Here is a 24,168-nt window from a genome sequence, read left to right as displayed (position 1 = left end):
TTGACGACTACTTCCATTGGATCAGACTGACAAGAATAATACAAGCACATAGGTGGAATTAAACTTAGCTATTAATGTCCAAGTTTGAGGCAGCTGCCCCTTATAAGCATTTTAGGGTCTGTTTTTAGCTTCCCTCTTAGCCACTCCTGTGCAGCTCCAGTGGGAGGTATGGAGGAAAAAGCAAGGAAGCCATCCCTATGTTGTTTCCAAACATGAACACTCAAGATTTTTAACTAGTGGTCCAGAAGTAAAGAGGGGGAAAACATCCTTCTATAGAAAAAAAAAAAAGTAGATAATAATTGAACACAGAACTTCATGTGATCACATCAGATTTGAGAACTATGTATGGCATCCCTCTTTTTCTTATTTTCCTAAGAAATGATTTCCATTATGTTTCATTTGAAATAAGTTTTTTGAATTAAACTCAGTAAATGAAACAACTGACATGACTGGAGCTTGAAATAAACGATGTGATGATCTAATGAAATACATAATGCAAATTGTCTTGCTTCTTATGCAAAAATTATTAGTCATAGCAATGCATGAATAATTAAAGACAATTATATTAGGTATTTAATAATATTTTTTATATTTATCATCTGAATTTTTAAGTTATTTTAAAAATATATTGGTCAAATCAACTCAGGTCCAAATGTTTTAGTTTTGTTCTTTAATATATTGCCTTTTTAAAATGAGTTAAACTTCTGTATAGGCTTTTTAACTTTTCTTTTTTCTGATAAACAACACAATTCTGACTTCATCTGGCATCAAGTTCCTCTGATTTTCCTTTTCCTTTAACCTTTTAATGCTTCTCCCTCCCTTTTTTTTAAAAACATTTTTGTTTCATTTCTTGGTTATATTGCCTATAGTTGTTTTCCTAAGTGTATTGCTTAAGAAAAAAAAATGAATTTTAAGATTTTTTTGAACCTTGCTTTTACATATCCTAGAATAAATAGCATTGATAGAAAAAAAGAATGGAAAGACCAGAGATTACTAGGGGAATTTTTTTTCTTTATTAACAGATAAGAATTCTGACTTTTCTTTTTTTCCATTTGTGTATTAGGTGGTTGTGAATGCCCTTTTAGGAGCAATTCCATCCATCATGAATGTGCTTCTGGTTTGTCTTATATTCTGGCTAATTTTCAGCATCATGGGCGTAAATTTGTTTGCTGGCAAATTCTACCACTGTATTAACACCACAACTGGTGACAGGTTTGACATCGAAGACGTGAATAATCATACTGATTGCCTAAAACTAATAGAAAGAAATGAGACTGCTCGATGGAAAAATGTGAAAGTAAACTTTGATAATGTAGGATTTGGGTATCTCTCTTTGCTTCAAGTTGTAAGTGAACACTATTTTCTCTGAATATTTTTATTGTTTGGAATAATAACAAAATAATGACATACATCTATTATTTAGTTCCTAAGAAAAAGTATATATTTCTTTCTATTTAAAAAATTTCAATTTGTTAGTACAAGTTTATGAGCCCAGATGGGTGAAAACTTTATTACATGTAAGGACTGCAGATATAGTCAGTAGTGACCAGACCAAACAAAGACCTCTTTGTCTTTTTTCTTGTATTTTCTTTGTTTCTATATTGCTCTTTCTATATAAACAAGTAAATTAATAAATCAGTAACTTTGCCATTTTTTATTGTGATTAGAAGGCTTGTTTCCCTGATCAGCTACCAAAATGGAATACACTTAACAGATAGATCATCTTCCAAAACACATACACTTAATACACCTAATTGGATTGTAATTAATTGGTAGGGATTAACTGCTGCTGAGTTCTATTATTTGGATCAAAGTTTGGGGAATGACATTTAGGTTTTAGAATTAGAACCAGGCATAGTGGTGGGTGCCACTGCACTCCAGCCTGGGCAACAAAGAGTGAAACTCCATCTAAAAAAAAAAAAAAAAGAGAGAGAATTATACCTGGAAGCAACTAGAAACAAAAATGAAGCACAAGCAGCTATTGTCTTATCTCAAATGACCTTTCAGCACCATTATTTAAGTCTATTTTGTCCTAAATATTAATGTTTTCACTACTAGGTCTCTAAGACTGGGTCTCCAAGAAAAATAGTTTATAATTTATATTAAAAAAAGGTAGCCCTTTAAACATTTTCATTTGATTCTGCTTCTAGCTGCAGCAGCACCACAACAAAGCAGGGAATAAAATAAGAGTCCAGATTATTTGAAAACTCAGCTTAAAAAAAAAAGACTGTACAATTTCTTTCTTCCCTTGTGGTTCTACATTGTCTTTAGGGCAGAAATCAATTTTTGCTCACCAAGGTTATGATTTCAACTGTTCAACCAGAAGACTAACTAAGCAAACAAACCAACACTGGTCAAAACCCTTTTGCAGCTCTTCCAGAGGTGTCGACTATGATTACTTTACAAATTCTTCCCACCTTTTTGTTGGAAATTCTTATTTCTCTTCTTAACATTTTTTACCTACTCTGAATAATATTCATGCAATTAAAATAGAGATTTTTTAAATCTGGTAAGAACGGGTGGGGCATGGTGGCTCATGCCTGTAATCCTAGCTCTTTGGGAGGCCAAAGCTGGAGGATTGCTTGAGGCCAGGAGATCTAGACCAGTGGAGGCAACATAGTGAGACCTTGTCTCTAAAGACAAATAAAAATAAAAGTTAAAAAAAATCTGGCAAGAATGCTTTCTTTAAAAATTGTCGACACATGATGATATTTATTTGGGCACTTATTCTAACCCTTAACTAATGACCATACTTGTAAATATCACTAAAGCAACCACTTCCTCCATAAATTTGAGGAAAGAAAAATTAAAAATTTTAAGCAATCCTTTAAAATGTAAGCAATTCTGAAAATACAGTGATGGTCCTGCACAAAGCTATTAAATAAATTCTGCCACCAAAAAAAAAAAAAAAAACCCTCTAAAATACTGCTTCACATTTGGCTTTTATAGAATCACCTCTCTATTGATTAGTAAGTCATTGAAATGGTCCCTTGAATCACTTTTTTGTTTCTATACCAAGTGTGTAATGGAATTGTTCTATCATTGACCTAAGCCACTGACATATTTAACACATCTCTCTCTCTTTCATATACAAAAGCCTTGTACTTTCTAGCTAGGAATCATTACTTTCTTTTCACTGCTGTCACCCACACCCTTGCTTAGCTTTTGTCTCATGATATCCACCACTTCACAAGGGTTAGTGTTATCAGAACAAAGATATATTGTGATACAGATGCTAAAGGCTTTGCTAACCTCCCTCACTAGCTAAGGGATAATCCTTTTAGGCCCACAGGACTCAAAATTCATGCCCCAGGACAAGTAACAAATTACTGTAAATTGTTAGCCTGAGTATCCTTCATCCTGTGAGTGTCAAGTGTCTGCTGTACTATTGTTCACATTTCTTATTCATATTAACTTATTATCTTCAAGAATTTCAGAAAGAAAATAGAATGGGGGTTATTTCTAAATGTTTCGATGCAAAATTCTTAAAAGGATTGTATTTCTAAATGTTTTGCTCCAAAATTCTTAAAAGGATAGTTGCAACCCTGCCTTTATGTATCCTGGTACTATCCTTACATTGTTACAGTAAAGAGAAATCTTAAATTTTCAATCACTTTGATCACCCTGCAGATAAATTTTAGCAGATGATCCTTAGATCTAAGTTGTAATTATTTGGCTGATAGAGCTATTGACCCATGTGTTGGCATTTGTAAGACTTTCTAAAAAGTGCTCCAGCAAATTTTAATACTGCTTTAAATATCATGACACCATGAACTCTAAAGAATTGAAAAGTGCTTGTGAGTTGGTTATCAAGGGGGAGGATATATCAAATGGCCATTTTGTTCAATATGTGTTCTAGAAATGAAAAGCCATACTAAAATACTGTCTTGGTCCAAAATCTATGTAAAATTTGTTTTGAAATGTCTTTCAAAAATATTCCCTTTTGAAAATTATATCAGTAAGAATATTTATTAAACATCAGGTCTAAATTATTTTTACTCCAAAGTAAAACATGCATGTCCTTCTTAATAGGCCACATTCAAAGGATGGATGGATATAATGTATGCAGCAGTTGATTCCAGAAATGTAAGTATTCCTTGTATTCTAAGTCTTTTTACAATATTGATCAGGTGGTAAAATTAATCGAATAAAGCATAAATGACCAAATGAAATGATTCTATCTTGATTTAAAATATTTGGGAAAAAGTGTCACAGGTAAATATTCAAGCATAGCAATGTTTATCAGAAAGATCTTACTAAGATAATTCAACACATGAATTATTTTGAAAACCAAAGTAACAAATTCATGTATTTAGTAACTAACAAATATTTTCCTTTTAAATATTTTCTATTTTGTTTCCTATTTATCCACACATTATATAATTAGTAGTAATTTTAGTGTGCAGGACCAAATTTGAAGAAATATATGATTTCTATCATTAGTTGAAATGTATAGTCACCCGCCATATTAGACAGCATGAAAAGTTATGGATATTGTTCTGTCAGCCTTAGATTACTGTGATGATTTCTTTCAACTAATCCTATTTTAAACCATATAAAAGAATGTTTTTATATGATTTTTGCATTCATAAATTGACTGGAGCCTTTACTAATGTTGCAATCACTTCTGTGGCCAACAGATTCCTTTAAGTGTATATCACCAAAATATAAACCTATTTTATTTGATTTCAGCCTCTTTCAGGCTCCATGACCTAAACTGAAATTCATGCTCATTCCAACTTTGCTCTTCGAAACTTTGTAAGATGTAGTATTTTCTATCAACCTTCATCTTTCTATTCTCAAGTCCCATCTGTTTAGTTTATCATCATAAAGAATAACCTCTGTCCCTGCAGTCTTCAACCTGATAGAGTTTGATGTTATCTTTCTTGAAGTGCATTTCAAATAGCTTTAGTTTTATGTTGAATATCATTTTGATAACCTCCAGAGTTGTTTTATTTCACTTTGTCACTTATATTTTGTTTTGTGTGTTTAGTTGGTTTTTAACTTTGTTGCTTTTAGAAGGACATGAATCTGTTAAAAAACTATAGTGACCCTTTCAGTCCATTACTAAATTATAAGTAATAGCCCATTTGTTTTAAGCACAATCTAGGAATTAAATAATCAACTGAGGATTTATAAAATGGACTGTCCATCTATGTCTACTTAATCTGAAAAATTCAATAACTGTTACTTTAGGGTAAAGTGCCAAACATCTGAAAGAACAACTCATTTCTTATTTGCTACATTATTTCATGCATACATGAATGACTGTTTCTAAACCTAGCCTATAGATATTTACAGTTTTAAATTTTTTATTAATAATTTTAAAATTACTAAAATTCAGTACCTTAAAAGCTTGCAAATTTAGCACATTACTGTTCAAATGGAAGAATATTATTTGTATTTATAGTTATAAAAATAGATTTTAGAATGTCATAGTAGCCATATTTTTCACATGAAAACATCCCTAAAGGCCAATTTCAGGGATGTTTTTTAGAGGTAGTTGATTCAGAAAAAAAAAATGCTGACATATTAGTAAGAATAATTTTTTCTATTGTTATGAAAAAGCACCAGTGACATTTCCAGCACTAAAATGTATGGTAATATTTTACAAAATATTCCCCTTTGGTAGGTGGAACTCCAGCCTAAGTATGAAGAAAGTCTGTACATGTATCTTTACTTTGTTATTTTCATCATCTTTGGGTCCTTCTTCACCTTGAACCTGTTTATTGGTGTCATCATAGATAATTTCAACCAGCAGAAAAAGAAGATAAGTATTTCTAATATTTTCTCTCCCACTGAGATAGAAAATTCTTCCTTGGAGTGTTTTCTCTGCCAAATGAGTACTTGAATTTAGAAACAAAATGGGAGTATATATTATAACTGATTTTTCCTTCCTCTTCCTCTGTCATTCACTATCCATATATTTCCGGCTATAGAAAGCTAAGAATAACTGTGGTCCACACTCTTGTTCATAGGTTCATAAAGTTTTTCCTCCTCTTATTCATTATCAAGAAACATTTTCTATCTTTTAAAAAATAATAATTAGAATAAAACTAGAAAGCAACCGAATATGCCTCTTTCCCAAAAGCAACTTGTTATTTTATCCCTACAACTACCCACTCCCCCTTGAAAATATATTTTCCAACTAATTCTTTGCAATAAATTAGGCACTGGATGTAAGCTTCTTCTAGTGTTTATTTTTATGCTTTTTTCTGTCATTGATTTCTTTTATATATTCCCATTTCTTTCTCCAAGATATTTAATCACAAGCTATCCCTTTCAGTCTTGAATTGTACGACTATTATTTATCATTTATAAGGCTCATTTGATTGTCCCAATTACCTATGTACATTATAGAACATATGGAAAGTAAATAAATATCATCACTTGGAAGTAACTGCTGCCATTCACATTTTGTTTTCTGTTCAGAGTATTTCTGCACATACTCTTATTGTTGTACTTTTTATCTATAATTATAAATTCCACTTTAGACTTAACATAAGTATTTTCTCATTTTGTTAAGTCTTCATATACGCATTATCATAATTTACTTATTCTTTCCCCAGTAGGTTGATAATTTAGATTGTTTTTAATCTTTAATGATTTAAATAGTACCTTGTTGAAAGTTTTGTACAAAAAAAAGAGAGAGGGACAGAAAATAAGGCTTTAATTATTTCCTGAGAATAAATTCCCACAATGAAGTATTTTACTCCCCTAGAGTAATATAACTACTCAAACTCCCAATAACAGTGTATGAACACCCATGCCACTGTTCCCTCACTGTCACCAAACATTCTGTTTTTGAATATTTGATATTTAATAGGTGAAAACTGTATTTAATTTTAATTTTTATGACTTTTATAACCTTAATTGTTATGACTTTTATGTATTTTATTACATTTGAACATGTTCTTAAATGCTCATTGGCCATTTGTATTTCTTCCTTTATGTACTGTTGCTTCATCTCACTTGTTCAGTAGGTTTGCTTTTTGTATAATGAATGAGTGCTTTCTTAGACTACAGAACATTCTCCCCTCAATTCCCTTTTCTTATTACCAGTAGTATTCTTAAGTCAATATCAGGCTACTCTATTTCACTTATTTGCCAGTGTTCCAATCTTCTATCCCTACTGGTCTGTCCCATACTTACTATGCTATGAGCTCTGATTTATCCCCTAAATCTCTCACTAACTCATCCAGTTTTCTTTTTATCCCTTTCCTCCAATTCTTGACAGAGTTAGAGTGACTTTTTTAATGAGTAACTCCAAACTGTCTTGCAGTATACATCCTCTAACTCTTTGCTACATTTAAATAAGAAAATTATTGCCTTTAACATCATAAAGGTAGTATGTATAGTACAAGGTACCAAGTATTTATTATCTCAGTGAACCAAATTTCGCCACTAAGCATAAGGTCTTGGGTAAAATACTTAACCTTTTTGAGATTTGGGGGTGTTTGTCTTCATAAGATAATAATAATAAAGTCCATTTTGAATTATTTGGGGAATTAAATATTATCATACCTAAAGAGTACAATTTTTTTACATTTTAAATCCCAGATATAATTATACTAAGCAGTTGAATTTTGTATTTTTTTTAGCCGTCCATTTTCTATTTTAACATTGAAAAAAATGTACAAAAGGACACAGTTTTAACCAGTTTGATTTTTCTTTTCTATACTTTGGAGGTCAAGACATCTTTATGACAGAAGAACAGAAGAAATACTATAATGCAATGAAAAAATTAGGATCGAAAAAACCGCAAAAGCCTATACCTCGACCAGGAGTAAGAAATATCAAATGATATGGGGGAAAAATACAAAAACAAAAACTTGCATGCTTGTCTCACAAAAAAGAAAGTAGCTAACATTTCCAGTAGAAAAAATGTCTTTCACTTGTAGAGCATCATCTAAAAGTGATGTTTGTATCTTTTATGATAATGGTAACAACAAAAAAAATTAAAGACCAAAAAAGAACAAGAAGAAATAGAAGATACACCCTTGACTTCAAGAGATTTAGAAGCACCCCATTACAATCCATATTAATTGGCCAATGGACACATAGACAATGTGATGTGCACAAGAGAAAGTTAATCACACAACTCAAGAATGGTTGCCAAGTAATATCAGGGAAAGAAGTAAACCTTGGGATGGGGCTGTAAGAAATGCAATTTCCTAATATTTTAAGAAATGAAGTGTTGAGTGAAATAACACCTTACTTCTATTTTATTTTTCACTAGAGATACTAAGTGTTTTAAAGGAGGAAAGAATTCCAGTATCTACTATTCATATGGCTATAGTATAGTATCTACTATACTATACTATACTATACTATACTATACTATACTATACTATAGTATAGTATAGTATAGTATCTACTATTCGTATGGCTATAGAGTTAGGTATTACTAATGTCTGCAGAAGTCAGGGTCAGTAATTACAGTTTATGATGATAAATAACAATACTCATGCTTCCATGATGAAATAAACAAACTGCTATGAAAATGTACAGCTGTTATCCCACACTATAAATATTTTTATGATGATGATCTGAGAGGTTTCAGTAATTCCTAGGGTGCATCAAGGAAAAAAATACTAGCAAATATTCATATTGTGATGATTGAATATTGCCTTCCTGAGAATGATGAGAAATATATACTTTCTCCATTAAAATTTAGCACTAAGAGTAGAAATGAACCAACAATTTGTAGGAAAAATGTAAGTTGGAAAATTCCCTCAGAATTCCTCAGTGGCCCAAAGAAATAAGCCTGCAGATGGCCTTCAGTGACTAGCAGTGGCAGAAATGGGAAGCAGAATCACAGATCAACGACAAAGAATGTGAATTTTTTTTTGACATAAACATATAGGAAATGTCATTCTGGTCTCATTATCCTTGTGCAGTTTCAGGATTCTGTGTCTGACAATGTTAGCCAAGGCGATTTGGTAGAAGAATATGAGTATTGCCATATGTGGTATTTAAATGCATAATGTTATAGATGTGTCTTGGAAATTCCAAATTCTCCTTAACAATTATTTGAGAATACAACAAGTGAAATATTAATAGTACTATATTTTAAAATGGATGTATGGTCCAGCTGATCATTGGAAAGTCTTGAAAAAAAAATTAAATGGGTTTCTTACCTTTTCATAATCTTAAACTGTTGATATGTGTTGCATACCTCTGGAAGAAGTACACAGTGTTGAATGTTTCTTTTGTTTGTTTTTATCAGAAACCCTCTTTGGATAAGGGATTGTTATTCTGAGAAATACACATTAGTAAATGGCAATTTAAATAACTAAATTTTAACAATTAATATGCTATAAATCATTCTTACAAAAATCAGGGCCAATGACTACTTTGCAAGAAACTAGAAAGTCAATTAATGCAGAAAGTACTTAATGCTAATGCACATGAGAAAACTCCTTTGTTGTTAAAAGCATTGCTTTTTCTCTACAGAACAAATTTCAAGGAATGGTCTTTGACTTCGTAACCAGACAAGTTTTTGACATAAGCATCATGATTCTCATCTGTCTTAACATGGTCACAATGATGGTGGAAACAGATGACCAGAGTGAATATGTGACTACCATTTTGTCGCGCATCAATCTGGTGTTCATTGTGCTGTTTACTGGAGAGTGTGTACTGAAACTCATCTCTCTACGCCATTATTATTTTACCATTGGATGGAATATTTTTGATTTTGTGGTTGTCATTCTCTCCATTGTAGGTAAGAAATATTTAAAGTTCTTAAATTCAGTTAAATAAAAGTGAAAGCTGAAACAATCAAGATTAGATTCAAGATCATCCCAGCAATCAGAGATAATCACTGTAAATATTTTGATACATTTTATCTAAGTGTGTTTGGTTTTTTAACAAAATGTCTCCTACTATATGTCAGTATTGTTTCTTATTCTATCCATTTAGGATAATATACTTAGTGTAAATGTAGTAAAACCTCATTCATTTGAACTAGAACTGTGCTATTAACTAAAATAAAAATGTTTTTGACATGTTGAGATTGAAGAACCAATATAGTATCTAGACGGTTCTGTTAACAAGACTAGAAATGTAGTCTGGTACTCACGAAAATTGCTTTAGAGAATAGACATGGAGTCACCAGCATATAGGTATTAGTGAAAAGTGGTTTCAAGATAAGGAAAAGTATTACATAAAAAGAGAATAAAGACAAGGACTAAACATTAGCAAATGTATATAGTAGGTTCTCTGCAAGTGTCATGTAGAGATTTTCTAGACTACCTTAAAAATGGGTTTATCATAATGATGCACAAGGGAAATAAGGTGGCATGGGACATCATCAGTACTATACTTCAAAGCCTGGAACATATAACTAGCCTCATGAGCAATAGCTCATTTCATTAGACAAAACTAAAGCTCTAGTAAAGTGAAAAGCATCTGTCTGTGGGCCTATTCATTCTTCCCTAAACAGGATGATATGATTGGGTCAATATTTTACTATCCAAAAGGAGGCACCTGTGTTGGACAGATTTTCATGCCACTCCCCTCTCTGAAGAAACTGGCCTTATATCCAGCTCATTGTATATAGCCTTTGATTCCCACTAATTATAATCCTTGGTTATAACTAGTGTGGCTAAGGTATAAAAGTTGTATTCTCACACGTCTCCTTCTCTCTCTCTTACACACACACACACACACACACTCTTACACTTCGTCTTTTCAGAATGAGGCATTTAAACTTGAAGGCATTTAGTTTCTTGAGCTCTTCTTTTTAACTTTACAAGTATTGTTTTTATCTAAAAAGCAAATGGAGAGAGAAGCTGAAAATAAGAAGACTGAGATTACAGTGTTAGGTACAGGAGACCAAAAAGAATTGAAATACAACATTAAGTACAGGATACTAAAAAGAGCATCAACCTGGGATCCTTTCAGAAATGCACCAGAACATACATAAATGAGTATATAAAAATATTAGAGTGGAATTTAAGTAAGTACCAAGATCATGGGGAGATGAAAGTAGCATCAAAAGCTACCAATACTTTCAGATGGAAAAGGAGTAAATAGAGAATTTAGAATATGGCAATTTCAGAAAAAGTCACTGTATACATATAAACTTGTACCTATACTGTTGGGCTGCTACTGTTCGGCCAAATGTGCATTTTTAACTTATTTTCTTTTTCAATTCTGACTTGGGACTTTACATAAACTAAAAGTAGTTTATAAACATCTCTTAAAGATAAAAAAAAGTACTATAATCCTTATAATTGAAATTATTGCTGAATTTCAAAATTAAGATTTATAATATATCATGTACAATTATATATATATTATATATAGCTGTCATATTTAAGATAATACAACTGGGTTCAGGACTCTGAACCTTACCTTGGAGCTTTAGAAGAAACATATGTTTATTTTAACGCATGATTTCTTCACTGGTTGGTATTCTCATTGTTTATTCATAGGTATGTTTCTTGCCGAGCTGATAGAAAAGTATTTCGTGTCCCCTACCCTGTTCCGAGTGATCCGTCTTGCTAGGATTGGCCGAATCCTACGTCTGATCAAAGGAGCAAAGGGGATCCGCACGCTGCTCTTTGCTTTGATGATGTCCCTTCCTGCATTGTTTAACATCGGCCTCCTACTCTTCCTGGTCATGTTCATCTACGCCATCTTTGGGATGTCCAACTTTGCCTATGTTAAGAGGGAAGTTGGGATCGATGACATGTTCAACTTTGAGACCTTTGGCAACAGCATGATCTGCCTGTTCCAAATTACAACCTCTGCTGGCTGGGATGGATTGCTAGCACCCATTCTCAACAGTAAGCCACCCGACTGTGACCCTAATAAAGTTAACCCTGGAAGCTCAGTTAAGGGAGATTGTGGGAACCCATCTGTTGGAATTTTCTTTTTTGTCAGTTACATCATCATATCCTTCCTGGTTGTGGTGAACATGTACATCGCGGTCATCCTGGAGAACTTCAGTGTTGCTACTGAAGAAAGTGCAGAGCCTCTGAGTGAGGATGACTTTGAGATGTTCTATGAGGTTTGGGAGAAGTTTGATCCCGATGCAACTCAGTTCATGGAATTTGAAAAATTATCTCAGTTTGCAGCTGCGCTTGAACCGCCTCTCAATCTGCCACAACCAAATAAACTCCAGCTCATTGCCATGGATTTGCCCATGGTGAGTGGTGACCGGATCCACTGTCTTGATATCTTATTTGCTTTTACAAAGCGGGTTCTAGGAGAGAGTGGAGAGATGGATGCTCTACGAATACAGATGGAAGAGCGATTCATGGCTTCCAATCCTTCCAAGGTCTCCTATCAGCCAATCACTACTACTTTAAAACGAAAACAAGAGGAAGTATCTGCTGTCATTATTCAGCGTGCTTACAGACGCCACCTTTTAAAGCGAACTGTAAAACAAGCTTCCTTTACGTACAATAAAAACAAAATCAAAGGTGGGGCTAATCTTCTTATAAAAGAAGACATGATAATTGACAGAATAAATGAAAACTCTATTACAGAAAAAACTGATCTGACCATGTCCACTGCAGCTTGTCCGCCTTCCTATGACCGGGTGACAAAGCCAATTGTGGAAAAACATGAGCAAGAAGGCAAAGATGAAAAAGCCAAAGGGAAATAAATGAAAATAAATAAAAATAATTGGGTGACAAATTGTTTACAGCCTGTGAAGGTGATGTATTTTTATCAACAGGACTCCTTTAGGAGGTCAATGCCAAACTGACTGTTTTTACACAAATCTCCTTAAGGTCAGTGCCTACAATAAGACAGTGACCCCTTGTCAGCAAATTGTGACTCTGTGTAAAGGGGAGATGACCTTGACAGGAGGTTACTGTTCTCACTACCAGCTGACACTGCTGAAGATAAGATACACAATGGCTAGTCAGACTGTAGGGACCAGTTTCAAGGGGTGCAAACCTGTGATTTTGGGGTTGTTTAACATGAAACACTTTAGTGTAGTAATTGTATCCACTGTTTGCATTTCAACTGCCACATTTGTCACATTTTTACGGAATCTGTTAGTGGATTCATCTTTTTGTTAATCCATGTGTTTATTATATGTGACTATTTTTGTAAACGAAGTTTCTGTTGAGAAATAGGCTAAGGACCTCTATAACAGGTATGCCACCTGGGGGGTATGGCAACCACATGGCCCTCCCAGCTACACAAAGTCGTGGTTTGCATGAGGGCATGCTGCACTTAGAGATCATGCATGAGAAAAAGTCACAAGAAAAACAAATTCTTAAATTTCACCATATTTCTGGGAGGGGTAATTGGGTGATAAGTGGAGGTGCTTTGTTGATCTTGTTTTGCGAAATCCAGCCCCTAGACCAAGTAGATTGTTTGTGGGTAGGCCAGTAAATCTTAGCAGGTGCAAACTTCATTCAAATGTCTGGAGTCATAAATGTTATGTTTCTTTTTGTTGTATTAAAAAAAAAAAAAACCTGAATAGTGAATATTGCCCCTCACCCTCCACCGCCAGAAGACTGAATTGACCAAAATTACTCTTTATAAATTTCTGCTTTATCCTGCACTTTGTTTAGCCATCTTCGGCTCTCAGCAAGGTTGACACTGTATATGTTAATGAAATGCTATTTATTATGTAAATAGTCATTTTACCCTGTGGTGCACGTTTGAGCAAACAAATAATGACCTAAGCACAGTATTTATTGCATCAAATATGTACCACAAGAAATGTAGAGTGCAAGCTTTACACAGGTAATAAAATGTATTCTGTACCATTTATAGATAGTTTGGATGCTATCAATGCATGTTTATATTACCATGCTGCTGTATCTGGTTTCTCTCACTGCTCAGAATCTCATTTATGAGAAACCATATGTCAGTGGTAAAGTCAAGGAAATTGTTCAACAGATCTCATTTATTTAAGTCATTAAGCAATAGTTTGCAGCACTTTAACAGCTTTTTGGTTATTTTTACATTTTAAGTGGATAACATATGGTATATAGCCAGACTGTACAGACACGTTTAAAAAAACACACTGCTTAACCTGTTAAAATGTGTTTAGAATTTTATAAGCAAATATAAATACTGTAAAAAGTCACTTTATTTTATTTTTCAGCATTATGTACATAAATATGAAGAGGAAATTATCTTCAGGTTGATATCACAATCACTTTTCTTACTTTCTGTCCATAGTACTTTTTCATGAAAGAAATTTGCTAAATAAGACATGAAAACAAGACTGGGTAGTTGTAGATTTCTGCTTTTTTAATTACATTTGCTAATTTTAGATTATTTCACAATTTTAAGGAGCAAAATAGGTTCACGATTCATATCCAAATTATGCTTTGCAATTGGAAAAGGGTTTAAAATTTTATTTATATTTCTGGTAGTACCTGTACTAACTGAATTGAAGGTAGTGCTTATGTTATTTTTGTTCTTTTTTTCTGACTTCGGTTTATGTTTTCATTTCTTTGGAGTAATGCTGCTCTAGATTGTTCTAAATATAATGTGGGCTTCATAATTTTTTTTTCCACAAAAACAGAGTAGTCAACTTATATAGTCAATTACATCAGGACATTTTGTGTTTCTTACAGAAGCAAACCATAGGCTCCTCTTTTCCTTAAAACTACTTAGATAAACTGTATTCGTGAACTGCATGCTGGAAAATGCTACTATTATGCTAAATAATGCTAACCAACATTTAAAATGTGCAAAACTAATAAAGATTACATTTTTTATTTTATTGTTTGCCCAGTCACTTTTTGTTAACAGAATATTCTAATGATATGGAGATTTTTTACATTACAAATTGGAGAAGGGGAGCGCACACACACGCACGCACACACACACACAGAGGCATACCCACGTTGACAACAAAACCTAGGGTAGATATGTCACTGGAGGTAGGGGGTAATGACCTCCCAGAATTACAAGCAGCAGGTGTGTTCTCTGTTAGGAGGAAGAACTGGTGTCAGAGGATAGCTAGTGATTCTAGGAGGAAGAGAAGTATGGAAGCAAGCCAGAGTGATGGTGGATGACCCCTTGAGCTATGAAAAGAAACCCTTAAATCATCATTTAAAAATTTAGAATTGCTATGTGTGTAGGATACTGTTTCCTCCTCCAGAGCCACTCTCTATGCTTCTGCATCATTCTGTGTGTCCCAGAAGGGTGACTTCCACACATTGCAAAAATGGGCTCTCCTACCTTTGAGCTCCCAATTGGTTTGGCCAATGAGAAGCACCAGTGGGAAAGCACCAGAGAGAGAAGATTGACATAGGAATATTTCTTCTCCAATTCCTTCTTTGCTGGGTTGGCACTGGACTCATTCCTCCCCCAAAAGTCATACTCCAATCAGACTGCCCCTCATACAACTGAAGCTACTTTCTCTGGGGTCTGGTAATCACTCCTCCCCTTGCTCCTTCAGGTCTGCTGCTGCATTGAGAGTGCTTTTGTATTCCTTGTAGCTTTCTCCTAACATTGCTGACACTTTTGTAAATGTCCCCTTCATGAAATTCTTCTATATGCCTCATTTCAGCATGCCATCTGTCTCCTGCCTGGCTGATACAAGGTGATTCAACAGCTCATGAAAGTCAGCAGCAAGCAAAGATGTGCCTTGCTTCAGCTTGGGGTCTTAATCTTGCTAACTTTTGCAGATAAAGAAAAACAGTAACTCGGGGAACCACAATGAAGTCCAGTGCAGAATTCACAGATATCATGGAAAGGTTACTCAGGTGGTCCAGATAGTAAAATTAACAGTCTAAATTAATCTATCTAAATTTCTGAGGAATTAGAAGCCTTCCCTTGTCATCAGGTGAAGCCAGAAGAGGGAATATAGCCTCAACCAGAAAAGGGACAGTAATTAAAAGTGCTTTTCCCATCCTTGTACAAGGGACTGACTTTGCCTCTTCATAACATCACAATCCTAAAGCAACACAACAATTAATTCTGATATATTAGTAGCTGAAAAAAATTCCCATTTCCAACTAAGGTAGGTCAGAATTATAGGATAAACCCTGCAGACTTTTTATACTACCCATCCACGCCATTACTCACTGTTACCTTTCCAAATAGAAAGAGAAGAACTGGTAAAACATAATCATATAAATCTCCATATTCATTTTGACATATTTGGCATATTTTCTGTGCTAAAAAGTAATTATTCTTCAAAGAATGATGAGGTCATGTCAGTAAGACACAGGAACCAACTAGAAGGGGCTTCCCACTGGCCAAATCTGGGGCAAGTTGAGCATCAAAATAAATGATAGTAAAAGATTATAATTCATTGAATAAGAATCAGCAAATACATACTGATGTAAGTAAATAAGGAAAAGTACAAATCTGTTTCTTGCAGTTGAATGTTAATTAACAATTGTAGAAGAAATAATGGAGTTAGAAAAATCACTATTTGGCAATCACCCTAATGACAATTGATTCATACAAGAATCATCAATGAGTATTAAAACTCATGGGTGAAAGTTTGATGAGGAATACGGTATTTATAGCATCTTAAATTATCTCTTCTCTATTAAGTAGAAAATTTAAAAAGAAGAAAGTATACTTTGGAGAAACACAGCAGACAATACCTTCAAAGATATCATCAATTATGAGACCAACAGATACTATGTGCCTCCTGATAAGATATACTGAAAGGGCCACATTACTTCTTGGTACACAGTCAAAATTTTAAAACCAGAATCTAACTACAAGGAAAATCAAATTGAGGACACTCTATAAAATAAGTGGACTGAACTCTTTAAAAATGTCAATGTCATGAAAGACAAAGAAAGGCTAAAGAATTCCATGAGGTCAAAGAACTATGACAACTAAACACAATTCTGGATGGAATATCAAATTAAAAAATAACAGATAAATAATATTATTGGGAAAGCTGAATAAATTTGAATATGGACTGTTTATTAGTTATTAGTATTATAATAGTGTTAATTTTCCTAATTTTGTTAAGACTAGTGTGCCTGTTCCATGAAAATAGAAAATGTTCTTATTCTCTGAAAATGCATGCTAAAGTATTTAGGGGTGAATGCAACAATGTCTGCAGCTCATTCTTGAATCAGTTCAAAGAAAAATGAGTTACATTTATATATATATGTATGTATGTAAACAGACATAGATAAAAGTATAGATGTGTGTGTGTCTTTAGAAAGGGGAGGATTTTTTTTTTTTTTTTTTTTTTTTTTTTTGCTGTGTGTTACTGAAGTGCCTATGTCTGCGTGTTCACACTATCATATTTTGTATGCCCTGGACTTTATAATTTCTACCTTCAAAATTAGATCTACTGTTGGTAATTAATTCAATATATACTGGTTTTTTAACTACTATTCTCATTTCCTAGCAGTAATCTTCCTGAAAAGTCACAGAAATGATTACATTCCTTGTTCTTCATAATAATCACTGTTTAATTAAAATAAGAATATTTTAGAAAAGATCTGCGGCATAGTGGTTAAGACCCCAGTATTTGATGCTAAACAGATCTGATTTGGATAACAGAAGGTGGCACTTTGCTGTTTAAGCTGGGGACCAGACACTGTGGGTATAAATAGTAATTCCAAACACAGCTCCACAGAGCAGCACCCTTATGACAAGGTTTTCATGTGTCTATAGTTAAGCCAGACACATTAAGAATAATGCCATAAATATTTATAAAGCTGAACATATCCAAGTTAAAGACCTTTATCCTGAAATTGTGTCTTTTAGATTATTTTCTAAAGACTAATACCATTTAATGTTTAAATGTTCTTTTGAAATGATGGTGAGAATACGTGATAATGGGTTATTGGTTTTAATATTTTATTTAGCCAAGTGGAAAATTGGCAACCTGGTGTCGGTCCTCCCATTTGTATTTTACTGGTGCATGAAATCCAAAAGTCTAGTAACCATTGGGACAAACAACTCTACTGCATAAGTTTGTATGTTTGTATATCTGTATCACAAAGCCCAGACACTCGAACTATATAAACTTGTCACACTAAAGACAGCAAATATGTCTGGTAATTGCATATTCTTCATGGGTGCACTGGAATTTCTTATTATATAAGAAAATAAATGTGTTTCTAAACCACCATGAATTGGGTACTGCTGATAGTACTATTCTTCCTGGCACTTGGAAATATCGCACTGAGGTTGTCAATCAATATTGATTTGATCAGTGTGGCAGCAAGGGCACTAGAGGAGGAAAATACTCTAGACAATCAAGTATAGATGGGAAAATTGCATCACCAAGAAATTCTTAAAATCACAAGTGGATAATTTGCAATATCAATTGATTTTACTCAACTGCTTGAGTCCTTTATCATTCCGTTAGAACACTCCTCATATTTGCAGATAACTCAGCCCCTCACCTCAGCAACAAACAAGAGGACATCATTATAAACTTCCTCAATTTCTTTCCTATCCAGTGAAAAATATCTAAGTCCCTTTTCCCTTCCCTTTTCCTTCCCTTCCCTTCCTTTTTCTTTCCTTCCATTCTCTTCCTTTTTCCTTCCTTTTCCTTACTTTACCTCCCCCTCCTACCTTTCCCTTTCTCCCTTCCTCCCTCTCTCCCTTCCTTCCTCTCTCCCTCTCCTTCCTTCCTTCCTTCAATCCGTACTTTTATATCTTTTCAGAGATCAATTTTTCCCATTCATTTCTACATTCTCAGATACCTTGCTCCATGACTTGTTCTACTTCTCTTCTATCTTTATTCTTTCCCTCTTGACTGATCCTTTTTGTCTGCCTTTGCATTTTCAAAATCAGTTTTTCTAATCTTAAAAAATAACTTTGCTCAACCCTGATGCATCTTTATTCACTGTGTCATTATCTCATTATTTTTAAAGGTTAGTTTCTAAAGCCAGGGCTCTATACTCACTACCTTCACTCTTGGTTAAAATTAAAAGAAATATAGGTCCCAGTGATATTTATGGGAAAATTTGACTGTGAATAATCTTGTTGATATAAACGCTTTGGGTTTTCAAAATGTTATGCTAGCTGTTAACTTTCCCAGTAACATTATGAGGGAAGGGCTGGAAAATACAAAAGGTAGATATAGGAACCGAGAACATCACCCCTATGGAGCCAAGCTATACATACTCTGTCTCTGGTTATCATAAATACATCTCCTATATTCAATGCTTGCTTAAAAAGGCATGATGTCCACGGAGCAATTCAATTGTTCACTGTGATGGGTTTTTTTGTTTTCTCCTCATGGAATGCAACTTTTATTTATGAGAATATGGAGACCAGAAAGTCCCTAAAATAAATTTGTAAAAAAAAAAAAAATTTAAGGATAAATTCATCATGAAAAAAGTATTGTTATAGAAAGTTTAATTTTTCCCCTAAGTTGTTATGAACTGACTACCCCTGTGTTAATTAAACTTGCCATTATGCATGTGTATATTTTGTTGGAAACCATTGAGATACAAGTCTTATTTTTCTTCTTCAAGCTGTTTGAAATAAATTGTGACTCGAACAAATTCAAATACCAGCCCAATGCTGAATCTTATTCTTCCAGAGCCTTCTCTCTCTCCTTCATGGTCTCAAACCTGGCTCCTACTTTTACCACTCTAAATTAGCTAAATTTGATCTTTATTCAGGCTTCATCGTATCTGGCAGATTTTTAGAATTCAATGGTGATGATGATCATCACCTCCTCCCTCTTTAAATTGCATCTTACTGTGTCTTCCATAAAACTAGAGTACCCTAGGCCTCTTAGTGTATCTTTGATTCTTTTTCTTTTCTTTCTTTCTTCTTTTTTGTGTTGTTGTTGTTGAGATGTAGTCCCACTCTGTCGCCAGGCAGTGGCACAACCTCCTCTCACTGCGACCTCCACCTCCCTGGTTCAAGCGATTCCCCTGCCTCAGCCTCCTGAGTAGCTGGGACTACAGGTTCACGCCACCACACCCAGCTAATTTTTTGTATTTTTTAATAGAAACGGGGTTTCACCATTTTGGCCAGGATGGTCTCGATCTCCTGACCTCGTGATCCACCCGCCCCGCCTCCCAAAATACTGGGATTACAGGCGTTAAGTCACCGCGCCTGGCCTGTATCTTTGATTCTTTGCCTTTACTCTCTATCAATATTTTCTCTCCTTTTAGATTTGTACTGCAGCAGCAGCCTTTTTGCTGAGTTGGTGCTGCATCTCCACACGTCTGTTGGACTTTTGTACTTGCATATTCAGCTATCACCTTCAACTTAATATGTCCAAAACTAGTCCCTTTATAGTCTATCCCTATCAGCCATCAACAAAACTAGCCAGAAGTCAACCAGCTTTCCCCATATCTGTTATTGTTCAAGTTATCTTTCTAATTCGGCAAAAGAAATAAGTACAATTACAGGATACATTGAAGAACAAATGAGTAATGCTATGTGAGGATACAGGGAAAGGTTATATAATAGGAAAACTTTGTTTTCTTTTTTTGAAACAGAGTTTCCCTCTGTCACCCAGGCTGGAGTGCAGTGGCGCAATCTCGGGTCACTGCAGCTTCCACTCCCCAGGTTCAAGCGATTCTCCTGCCTCAGTCTCCCAAGTAGCTGGGATTACAGGCGCCCACCACCGCACCTGGCCAATTTTTGGGTTTTTGGTGGAGACGGGGTTTCACCATGTTGGCCGGGCTGGCCTCGAACTCCTGACCTCAAGTAATCCGCCCGCCTTGGCCCCCCAAAGTGCTGGGATTACAGGCGTAAGCCACCATGCCGAGCCTATAATGGGATAACTTCTGATCTGGGTTTTGAAGAATAAGCGGGGTAGGACAGCCAGGACAGCAAAATATCAGACCAATGGCCAAAACCACAGGCTCTAGAGTCAGATTGCCTGGATCCAAATATCAGCTATACTGATATTACAAAAGTTTCTTAGCCTCTTGTTGCCTCAATTTCATCATCTGTAAAAATGGTAATAATAATTCTTATGAGGACTAAATGAGTTAACGGAAGTAAAGCTTTCAGATCAACAGTTCCAGGCATATAATTACTACATAAGTCTTTGTTCTAATGATGACAATCAAAGACACATATGAAAATGAGAAACACAAGGACAGTTCAGAGCATTTTTAAGAGTTCACTGTTGCTAATGTGAAAAGGGAGCAATGACAGTGACTGAGAGACAAGCAGGACTCAGATGATAAAGGGCTTTAAATGCAGGGTGGGGGCCTTGGTGATGAAGACCCATTTAGAAATTGTAAAAGAAGCAAAAGTCGGTGAGAGTAGATTTTGACTTCAAGACAAAGGAAACATTAAATGTGAATTTTATAATTGTTTTGTCTAATTCTAGGAAAATGACATTGGTAAAAAAACAATAAATGTTGGTGAGGTACAGTGAAAAGGAAAGGCTTATACACTGTTGGTGGGAAAGTAAATTAGTACAATTTATGTACTATTTATGTACCATTTATGTTTCCTCTTTGGAAAACAGTATGGAGATTTCTCAAAGAACTAAAAGAGATCTAACATTCTATCTAGCAATCCCCCTACTGGGTATCTACTTAAAGGAAAATAAGTTATTATATCAAAAAGACACCTGTATTTGCAGGTTTATCACAGCCCAGTTCACAATTGCAAAGATATGGAATCTACATAAGTGTCCATCAACTGAAGAGTGGATAAAGAAAATCAGGGGTGTCCAAGGTAGACAATACAGTCATGGGTACTTAGTTTCTATTTCTGCTTGGGTCAGTAAAGTCCCTTGCTCATCTCCCTTTTCTGCTTATCACTAGGGACAGAAACTAAAAGTCATGGCTTCAGGCTGCTAAAGTCTAAAACAAAACAAAACAGAACAACAAGAACAATAAAGTTAGGCGGGACAGGCTTGAAGACTAAACCGTAGTTATTTATGGCAGAATACTGCTCAGCCATAAAAATGAATGAAACATGTTTTGCAGCAACTAGGATGGAACTGGTCACTATCCTAAGTGAAGTAACTCAGGAATAGAAAACCAAATACCACATGTTCTCCCTTACAAGTGGGAGCTAAGCCATGGGTATGCAAAGCCATAAAGAGTGCTATAATGGACACTGGAGATTCAGAGGTAGGGAGGGGGAGAGGGAGATGAGGAATAAAAAATCACCTATTGGGTACAATGTACACTATTCATCACTACATCACTACACTAAAAGCTCAGACTTCACCACTATACAGTTCACCCATGCAACAACAACAAAAAAAACTTGTACCACTAAAGCAATGGAAATAATAAATAAATAAAATAAATAACAGCAACTGCTGAAAACAAAAAGACAAAAGAAACAGAAATCAGGGACAAAGTTTAGGAAGCTACTGGGAAAACACAAGCAATGATAAGACATAAGCCTTGAATATCTTCTTTCTTTCTACCCAGTGAAAGCAAGCCCATTCTTCAGGATTCGGAGACAGCTTCTTTGTTTCTTATTACTGGAAAAGAATTTTTTCTCCTATGAATCCCTGTGGGATTCATTCAAAAGTGTCAGGGTTTGGACATGTACCCAGATACTCAAACCCAAACACTTTTGAGAGTGAAAGAGGACAATATTAATAATTGTGCTAAAACAAGCACAATACAGGACTCTTACAGGCACATCAGGAAAGAGGGTTACTAATCCACCATTATGTATATTTGGGAATGTAGGTTTCTCCCTTTTATCACCCTTACTTCTACGCTGCCACAAGAAAATATATACCATCTGCCTGATAGGCAGAAATGAACTTCTATAGTGCTTGGCATACACAAAATGATGAGTAAGTATTTTGTAAATGAGCAATTGAATTTAATTTTAGTATTGCTTTAAATAGTTTTTTTTTAAGTGTTTACGCCTCTAAAATCTTTTTTCTTATACAGAATATCAGAGGGCTTCCATTATATAGAAGATACATAAAAGAATAAGATATCACAAAACTTACAAATGAAAGTTGACCTTGGTATATTACAGTAATATTGGATACATATGACTCATATTTAAAAGAGCATATGTTACATGCATAAGAGTGCATACCATACCTGTTACCTATAAAGAAATACTCATAGATGTAGATAAGTATAGATATGTTTATACACAAATATTTTCAAGATACAAGTACATAAATTGATTTTAAACTCTTTAGAATTTAAGGGTTATATAGTACTCACCTCATTTTTGTTAGGGTAAAATTATTGAGCTTGCCATTTTAAATCTGTTTATTCTTATCTTCTAAAAGGAAGTAGTGCTACTGGACCTTGTTTTCTCTTCAACATTACTTGGCCTGATTTCTACCTGCATTATTAATGTTCATCTTTCATCAAGGATGATGAAGAAATGTCTTGTTCAGCAGTATGTCTTGCAGTCATGGAAAACAAAAATTTCTAAAGGCAAACAAATTGTGCCTTTGATCAGACTTAGTCATAAGTGCAGTCATTTGCCCTACCTAAGGGAAACGTCTATTGAGTTATACTGATTGATAACCTGAGACAGGTGAAATGCTAGAGCAAAATGTAGTAACCATAAGATTGTGAAAGTATAAATATGTAAGAAGGTGGATAATAGGATTTATGGGGAATGGTTAAAGTATCTAGGAATATTTCTCTCAGAGAAGAGAATGAGGAATGACATTATTACAGCAGAGCTTCTTCTATTTATTATATGTTATGATTTGCTAGAATAAAATTCACTAGGCATTAATAGTATTAAATTTAGTATGAAACTAGTCAGGTTTGTCTTAGAATTTTATGACATTCCCTCTTCACAGTAATGTAGACTTTTTTATAGCATGCAACTTAAAACTCTTCCAGCCTCCTTCACCCATTACCCAGTGCCAACACTGCTTCCACATTTTTAGGTATTTATTATAACAGCACTCCCACTTTTTGGTATCAATTTCTGCCTTAGTTCATTCAGATTGCTACGACAAATACCATAGACTGGGTGGCTTAAAAACAACAGAAATTTATTTCTCAAAGTTCTGGAGGCTGGAAGTACATGATCAAGGCCACAGGAGATTTGATGTCTCGAGAAGGCCTATTTCCTTGTTTGTAGACAATGGTCTTCTTACTGAGTCCGCACATGACAGAAGGAGTGAGGGAGATGTTTGGGCACTTTATAGGGACACTAATCTTAGTCATGAGGGCTCTGCTATCATACCTAATCACCTCCCTAAGATCCACCCTCAGATACCATCATATGGGAGGTTAGGATTTCAATATATGAATTCGGGGGAGATATAAACATTCAGTCTATAGAATATGGCACATGCTATTAGCAATAAAC

At 34.6% G+C, this 24,168-nt stretch overlaps 1 protein-coding gene and 1 long non-coding RNA gene across 13 annotated transcripts in view; one reads left to right on the top strand and one right to left on the bottom strand.

Moving 5' to 3' along the window:
• SCN1A (sodium voltage-gated channel alpha subunit 1) overlaps positions 1-14,702 on the top strand; it is a 139,918-nt gene extending 125,216 nt beyond the window's left edge. For all 6 annotated transcript variants that reach the window (XM_024354710.3, XM_024354708.3, XM_054679923.2 and 3 more), the window contains exons 23-28: positions 1,064-1,345; positions 4,033-4,086; positions 5,633-5,770; positions 7,682-7,786; positions 9,457-9,727; positions 11,442-14,702. In XM_024354710.3, the coding sequence (XP_024210478.3) occupies positions 1,064-1,345; positions 4,033-4,086; positions 5,633-5,770; positions 7,682-7,786; positions 9,457-9,727; positions 11,442-12,619 (2,028 nt within the window). In that variant the 3' untranslated portion in view covers positions 12,620-14,702. The remainder of the gene's footprint in view (positions 1-1,063; positions 1,346-4,032; positions 4,087-5,632; positions 5,771-7,681; positions 7,787-9,456; positions 9,728-11,441) is intronic.
• LOC107973643 (uncharacterized) overlaps positions 1-24,168 on the bottom strand; it is a 156,880-nt gene that overhangs the window by 107,434 nt on the left and 25,278 nt on the right. For 2 of the 7 annotated variants that reach the window (XR_008546810.2, XR_008546811.1), the window contains exon 2: positions 23,055-23,267. The exons of the other annotated variants lie outside the window; for them this stretch is intronic. This is a non-coding gene — a long non-coding RNA (uncharacterized LOC107973643). The remainder of the gene's footprint in view (positions 1-23,054; positions 23,268-24,168) is intronic. 7 annotated transcript variants of the gene reach the window in all.

The sequence above is a fragment of the Pan troglodytes genome, chromosome 13 (assembly GCF_028858775.2).
Source record: "Pan troglodytes isolate AG18354 chromosome 13, NHGRI_mPanTro3-v2.0_pri, whole genome shotgun sequence".
NCBI lineage: Eukaryota > Metazoa > Chordata > Mammalia > Primates > Hominidae > Pan > Pan troglodytes.
Note: the sequence above shows the minus strand (reverse complement) of the source record. Positions and strands in the feature narration are given on the sequence as shown.